General features: G+C 35.5%; 1 protein-coding gene across 1 annotated transcript; it reads left to right on the top strand.

Moving 5' to 3' along the window:
- The first annotated feature begins 3,247 nt into the window (after nucleotides 1-3,247).
- LOC129732984 (uncharacterized) lies at nucleotides 3,248-7,623 on the top strand. Its single transcript, XM_055694493.1, has 3 exons — nucleotides 3,248-5,379; nucleotides 5,442-5,852; nucleotides 5,915-7,623. The coding sequence occupies exons 2-3, from the start codon at nucleotides 5,442-5,444 to the stop codon at nucleotides 6,341-6,343; spliced, it is 840 nt and encodes a 279-aa protein (XP_055550468.1). The 5' UTR covers nucleotides 3,248-5,379; the 3' UTR covers nucleotides 6,344-7,623.
- Nucleotides 7,624-7,874: the final 251 nt, after the last annotated feature.

Raw genomic sequence — 7,874 nt, 5'->3', positions numbered from 1 at the left:
GCTCCTCACCAGTTACCCTTCCTTTACGCTGAAATCTACAAATACCTTTGCCCGACTTCCTCTTAACAAAAAATAAGTCCCTCTTATCAATAAAACTGGCCAGAAGGACGCACGACGAAACTTCTCCAGGGAATTATAATTGGTGATATTTGGCAAGAGGAACGAGTATCGGTATAGTAGAACAGTAAGCGTGTAAGGAAGAGTAGCACATTACACACAAGCACTGATGGACAATAATAATAAGCATGCCACTTCTCAATAGAGGTATTGCTACTAACAGAAGTGCGGGATGCAGCAGACACCCGGGCATATCTCACAATAGATCTACGATTCTGGTCGCAGTGAGGAAGCCCATACAGGAAAAAAAAATCCTTCAGATTTGTTAGCTCGTATCATATTAGTAACTCTGAGCAATTGATGAGTAGTGGAATACCCATGACGAAATCCAAACTGTTCATCTGCAAAAATTGAATTTTCGTTGATGTGTGATAATTCTGTTAAGAATAATTCTCTCAAACAGTTTACTTATTGAAGAAAGCAAACTGATTGGTCGATAACTTGAAACTTCAGCTGGATTCTTATCTGGTTTTAAAATTGGAGTAATTTTTGCATTTTTCCATAATTTGGGAAAATATGTAATTTTGAAGCAGCAATTGAAAATTTTCATTAAAAATTCCGTTGTGCTCTCAGGGAGATGTTTGATTAATATATTAAAGATTCCATCGTCACCAGGTGCTTTCATATTTTTGAAATTTTCAATAATGGGGCCCTAAAGTTTAACACGGTTTTCTGATTTTATTTATCAGCTGAAAGAGTACAATTTTCTGAGCAGAACGTGATTTTCAAAAAACGTTTATCGTTGCCTTCGATTTTTAAATAAAGAATAAAAAACTGCTCGAAATGCCTTAAATGACAGTCCTTCCGTACATGAGCGAACCGTCATTTGAGACATTTCGAGCAGTTTTTTATTATTCATTTAAAAATCGAAGGAAAACGATAAACATTTTTCAAAAATCACGTTTTGCTCAGAAAACGCAGCTCTTTCAAATGATATATAAAAACTGGTATGGCTTTAGGACCCAATTGATTTAATCTCATTCAAGTTAGTTTCAATTATTTCTGCAGGTAAAAAATTCTGGGAAGAAATTAAGTCAAATTGACGTGTGACTTCATTTTTAATTGGACTCACAAAATTCAAATTTGAGTTACGAACACTCTCAAACTGCTGAGCAAGTCTTTGAGCCTTTTGTTCATTGCATACAAGAAAACGTTCACCATCTTTTAAAACTGGAATAGGCTTTGAAGGTTTCTTAAGAATCTTCGACAGCTTCCAAAAGGGTTTTGAATATGGTTTCAATTTTTCAACTTTAGTCTCAAAATTTTGATTTTTCAGAAGAGTAAATCTATGTTTAATAGAGTGGGGAAAAATGATCGATTTTCTAGAACCAAGTTTTTTTGGTTCCTTTTAGGGTCCCAATCAACCCTAAACTTACCTGAGGTCGATTGGTTTTGTCTTCGCTTGGCGCATTGCATTTCAAATTTGTATGAAAATTCATATGGGAAAACCTACTTTTTTGCATTTAACTCTCTAGAGAGCTCAATAATGCTCTTATAATGCACGACATTATGTTAAAGTATAGTATTTTAGATGCCTAACAACTTTGCAGAAGACACTGAAGAGCTAGAATGTCCCTAAGAAGACCTATAGCTGTTCAAAGTTTAGTATGTCGATTTAAATGCATAAAATCTTGTTTTCTGCCAACATTACCAATGTACCGACGCCAGTAGGATTCCCATCAGAAATAACCTGTCGTAACGAGTTTATACACTCAGCTAGACCAAGCAAACAAATTTAGGTCAATATTCTAGGCGTAAATATAATCTACAACGTGTTTCAGAGGTTACTTCTGATGGAAATCTGACTGACGCCGGTACACTGGCAGTGTTGGCAGAAAAAATGATTTGCAACATTCATTTCGACATACTCAACTTTGAACAGCTCTAGTATTTTTTTGGCACACCCTAGCTCTTTAGTGTCTTCGGCCAAGTTGTTAGGCATCAAAAAACCTACCATTTGAAGTGATGAAACCTATGGTTTGAGCAATTTTGAGCTCTTTAGAATGGAAAATGCAAAAACATTGGTTTTTCCATACAAATCTCCATATAAATTTAAAATGCAATGCGCCAAGCGGAGACAAAACCAATCGACTTCCAATAAATTCAGAATTGTTTGGGGCCCCAAATAGAACAAAAAAACTTGGTTCTGGCTTTCTGCTATCAAGTTTCGTTTTTTCCTTATAACGGTTCCCCACCCTAATGTTTAATCTATTTCTGTAAATCTTTCTAAATAGTTTTAAAAACAGGGTCGCGAGGACGTTGATATTGACGTCTGCGGACATTTTTCAAACGAGTTAGAAGTTGAAGATTTTCATCAATTATTGGTGTATCAAATTTCACTTGAGCCTTTGGAGCAGAATAATTCCTGGCATCAACAATTGCACATTTTAATGCTTCCAAAGCGGAATCAATATTCACTTCGTTTTGCAAATCAAGCTCATTATTGAAATTTCTCCCAATATGGGTTTTGTATATTTCCCAATTAGCCTTGTTATAATTAAAAACAGAGCTCATAGGGTTTAAAACTGATTCATGTGATAAAAAAAAAGTTATTGGAAGTCAGCATGTGTGATTAATTCACTACATACTTTGATCTGTTAGCACAGGAGACAAAATGGAATAGTATCCTGAGGAACAATCATTGAATAAAATTTTGCCATCGGAATTACTTTGAGATTTATTCCATGATCGATGTTTAGCGTTAAAATCGCTGATTATGAGAAAATTTGAACGATTTCTGGTGAGTTTTTGTAAATCACCTTTAAAATAATTTTTATGTCGCGTGTGCAATGGTAACGCGTGGAATGGTAACTATGCTGCGGCAATAAATAAAATCCAAAGTTCAGTATGAACTTCAATTCCCAAAGTTTCAATAACTTTCGTCTCAAGATGGGGAAGAGCACGATGTTTGATTCGGCGATGATTAACAATTGCAACTCCACCGCCGGAACCCTGAATCCTATCATATCTATGAACCACGTAATTGGGATCATATTTTAATTTGATGTTAGGTTTCAAAAATGTTTCAGTAATAATTGCAATGTGCACATTATTTACTGTTAAAAGATTAAAAAGCTCATTCTCATTGGCCTTCAATGAGCGAGCATTCCAATTTAAAATGTACATTGTTTTATTTAAAATCATTGTTAAATTGGAAATTAGAAACAATTTGAATTGTAAAATTCGTTCCAATTTGAATAGCTTCAAACATGGATTTTGCCTGTAACATGGCATTCATAAGATCGAACATTGCCTGTTGCAGAAAAGAAAGTTTACCTGTCGTATTAGGCCCCAAGCAGTTGACATTAGAAAAAATATTTTCGGTAGCAATATTATCTGGGGTTACAGGTATATTTTTATTTTCTACCAGTTTTGTTTACCCCCCATGTTAACGATCATTTTCGAACTACCAACATTAGGTGAACTAATGTTCGAACGAACCTGTTACCTGTGCATATGTTAAACGGGTATGCAACGGAGTGGTGGAAAAATTTGCTGGTACAGCGGGGCTTGGAGAATTATGTTTTGAAGTTTGTTTTGATTGGGAAACTGAATTTTGTTTACCTTGCCTTGCCTTTTTTTTTTCAAAGGTGGCGGGGAAATCTGCAAACAGACACCTGAGAAAAGAACTCAGGGTGTGGGGATGAGACTTGGGGAGAGATGCTGGGGTAGTTACACTCCCCCAGACACCTACTGGTCCCTGTCCCGACCCACTAAAACCCCTCCAGTCTCCAGCCCTGGTCTTCCCGGAACGACGGTTAAGTATTACGTCGGGAAGTGACTTTTGTGCGTGATGCACCCTCTTTACTCTCATAACCTCCTAGCTAACTACCTGGAGACCACTGGCGTGTTTGTGATTGACCCGCCACACACGTTGTAGCTCCAGGACAATCTGGGAGGCGGCCGCACACTACTATGAACTATGAACTATGAAAAAACTTTGTTACAGCTACAAGGGCCCACGCTACAAGAGGGTGTTAAGCATATATTTTAAAACCATTTATATGAGTATACGTTTTAGTCGGAAATTCTCAGCACAGCTTTAAGAGTGTCTGTACAGCTTAATTGAGAACTTAAATGACATAAAAGCGAACTTAAGACGTCATTCAAAGGATCGCTTGGGATTATAAAAAAACTGCGTTTGTAGACAATGACGAACACAAAAACAAAAAATGTAAATATAAATTATATCAACTGAATCTTTGAAACAACTTAAAACCATCATGAAACCGTTTAAGTTCAACTCATGTACATACAATATTCTCTTACTACCATGAATAAATATCATTTTTTTGGTAATATTGAGCTTAAATGTGCATGCCAAGATAATTTTTTGGTGAATCTTGCTATTAAACTACTAAATAAAGCAAGCCCCTTGATAACAATGTGAAATTACATTTAAATTTTTCTGAAAAAAAAATGACCAAGCACCAAGCGATATGTCATTGCATCTTTTAAATTAGTACTAAGTTTGAATATCATCTACCACAATCAGCATTACGCCTCTTACATTACGAATTTCTGAATATCAGGTGAATTTTATGTAACATTTCGATTTTGGAATATATCATGGCGTACCGAGCAGCAACTCGGCGACTTACACATTTCCTGATAGTAATGGATTCTGCTGTGGTAAGTTCTTTAGGTCTCGCCTAAACTCTTTAAGCTCAAAAAGCTATGCACTGGTTTTATTACGGCCTCTTTAGAATTCATTTCCCTTCACGATACCTTAACAAAACTGAAACCAGAAATACTACTCTTAATCTGCGCTATATGTCTCTGCTAAAAAAACTTATAAATTTTATGGCAGCACGGCACCAGATCAAATACACTCAACAGCTTTTTTATCTGATGCTACTGTCACAAACAGCGTTGCCAGGTATCCAGATTTAGCTGGATTATCCAGATTTTTGAACATGTATCCAGGTAAACAGATTTGATGTCCAATTATCCAGATTTTTCATGAATGATCCAGATTTTATCCAGATTTTATTTTCTCTGTTCCGCAAAAAGGTCATCACTTCAAATTTGGCGCGAAATTTTGCAATTTTGTCACCTTAAATTTTACGTACCTCAAGACTTATATCCGAAGAATTTAACTTTCACCCCACGAAATGACTTCCAGATTTTTTCCACATTTTTTTTTTGCCTTTTCCAGATTTTTAAAAAAATGACCTGGCAACGCTGGTCACAAACGTAAACAAAAGTGTTCCGTCTGCAACTAAACGTGTTGATTGAGCTTTCTACGTGAGAAAATTAAAGGTGATTAGTGAAAAGTGTTAATCTATTGGTTGTTTTGAATGTTTTATTGAAATAATTTTTAGATGCCGTACAAGATTGTGCAGACCATCGAGGCTGGAGAGGCTTGCCTGAGTGTTGTTCCCAGTAAGTGGGAAGCAAACGGTATACTATACTGGCCGAAAAAACATCTCGTAGCAAAGTTATCACTGGAAGAGGAATCTGCACCAACCGACAAGTGGGAAACATTCAACTGCATTAAGAAGCGAGAATTTACAAGTCATGCCGAAGCCTGCAATGAAATGCAAAAGATGGAAGAAAAATCGGATACTGAAATGGAAACGGAGAGTTTGCCAGTGCAAAAGGTACGCCGTCGTGCGGATAAAAACATATATTTTAATAAACTAGATTTCAATGCCATCGCCGAACAGCAAAGTGTCAAACAGATAGCAGTGAACTCCTCTGAACCAGAAGTGTATCTGGACACTGAGCATGAGGTTAGTAGAATTAATTATGAAAATTATACATACCTAACAGTTTTCGTTGTTTAAAATTTTAGATGTTTATTAATACAAACCAAGAGCAAATGCAATTGACGAAAGAGAGCCAAAGTAATGACTCAACATCTCATATAATTTACGTCGAGCCTAGTAATATTATTGGCAGTATGGAACCAACCGATTTGATGGCAACTGTTATCGCAAATCAGAATTTACTTCTTGGGAATCAAAATAGAATTATGCAATCATTGGCAAAAATGATTACACAGGTGGAGTATCTTTTGCAAGCATCCAATGAAAGAGAATTTCGTCATGATGAACACATACAAATTAACATGGAAAACGGATTCGATCCTGTTAATTCGCTAGATGATTTGGACAAGCTGGAGGATTCTCTCAGACGACAACATCATGGAGAAGTATATTCGCAGCATGAGTTTCGTTTGTGGAACGAGCAGAAAGTGCAATGGGTTAGACTGTTGCTATAAATTGGTGGATTACTTCTTTACCCGCCAATTCTTGATTTTATGTTCCTGGACTGGAAGTTCCAGGAAACCAGTAAAGAAGAATAACTCCGATCTAGCCAGATCTTCGCTTGAGGATAATGATAAGATTGCGTTAAAATTTTACAAGAAAATTCGTGCTCTTTTTCTCAAATTGATCGTATCAGCAGACAGAGATTTTTCGGAAATCAACTGCGACATGTTCTTCAAACGAACAATGAAAAACAGCAAGCAAAGAGTTGTAGCCAAACAAGCCACCTCCAAACACAGAAATCGGCCGAAAAATTTACATTATAAAGTCAAGAAACCAGGTCAGATTTTAGGAAAAGCCACTGAAGTAACAAATACCATCACCGAACAAATTTGAATCGTATTATTCTGTTTTTTTTTAATACTGACTGATCCATTTACTTAAATACTTAATCCTTATATGAATAGCAATGAGATTTTAATAGGAACTAAACTCAGGTTACGTTAACATCAGTTAAATAAAACTAAATTGAAGTCAAGAGATTATTAGTTTAATTATTAAAAATAAATCATAAAGTATGAAGCAGAGGTATAAATACTGTTTCTCTTTTTCCATTGATTGGAACAGCTACCATTTTACACTTGACATCGGTTATTTTATACAAACTATCACTATTCTTCTCGAGAGATGAAACATAAATATTCAAAAAAGATGATCTTATAGGTGTTGTAAAAAATAAGTTTAACTCTTGTAGTGAGCTGCCATTAATCAGAATAATTCCATTGCTTTCGAACGCATACTTCATTTGAACTATTTAGTTTTTGTTAGTTAAAAACCACATATTGACATCTTCGTTTTTCAAACAGTATTCATCAGTATTTTCATCTTCGAAAATTGGCTTCTTTAAATAAGGATTCGAAGTTTTATCTTTTTGCAGTTTTTGATTTACAAATGAATCAATTTCACCGGCTCGTTTCGCTACTTGAGTTAAAGGGTTATTACCCGTTCGAATCAAATTTTTTTATTTGATACAATTTGCTCTCGAACGGATATGCATTGAAATTTGATAGAACACCGAAGCGTTTCACGTCGTCTATTAAATGACTTAAGTTGTGAATATTGCTAGTTATGAAATCCTTACCATAAATATCTTCATAATTTTCTATATAATGTATCAGTAACATTTCAGCTAAATCTAGTAAATGAGCATGTTTGTTAGAAGAACAAATAGTAACAGCAACAAATAGTGCCAAAAAGTGCTCATACACTTTAGACGGTAAATAAGACTTTAGAATCACTATCGATACGTAATGTAAAAATGTTCTAAACTCCAAAGCTTTCCAACGTGAGAGACAATCTAGCCCTCGCACTGATCTATGTATTTCTGCAGGTAGTCTGGTTTGTAGAAGCTGCTTAGATATTTCTGTAACTTCTCTAGCACACCATTTTGTTCTATAATTACCGAAACTACCATCACGCCATCCTAACAAGCACTTTTTCATCAAACCCAAATCAATTAAGTGCAATGAATCACCGATGGGAAAA

Source organism: Wyeomyia smithii, chromosome 3 (genome assembly GCF_029784165.1).
Source record: "Wyeomyia smithii strain HCP4-BCI-WySm-NY-G18 chromosome 3, ASM2978416v1, whole genome shotgun sequence".
Taxonomy (NCBI): Eukaryota; Metazoa; Arthropoda; class Insecta; order Diptera; family Culicidae; genus Wyeomyia; species Wyeomyia smithii.
Note: the sequence above shows the minus strand (reverse complement) of the source record. Positions and strands in the feature narration are given on the sequence as shown.

Coding starts and splice junctions, on each gene's coding strand:
- LOC129732984 (XM_055694493.1), top strand. CDS start 5,442: ATGCCGTACAAGATTGTGCAGACCATCGAGGCTGGAGAGGCTTGCCTG. Junction 5,853..5,914: donor ATCTGGACACTGAGCATGAG/GTTAGTAGAATT, acceptor TTAAAATTTTAG/ATGTTTATTAATACAAACCA.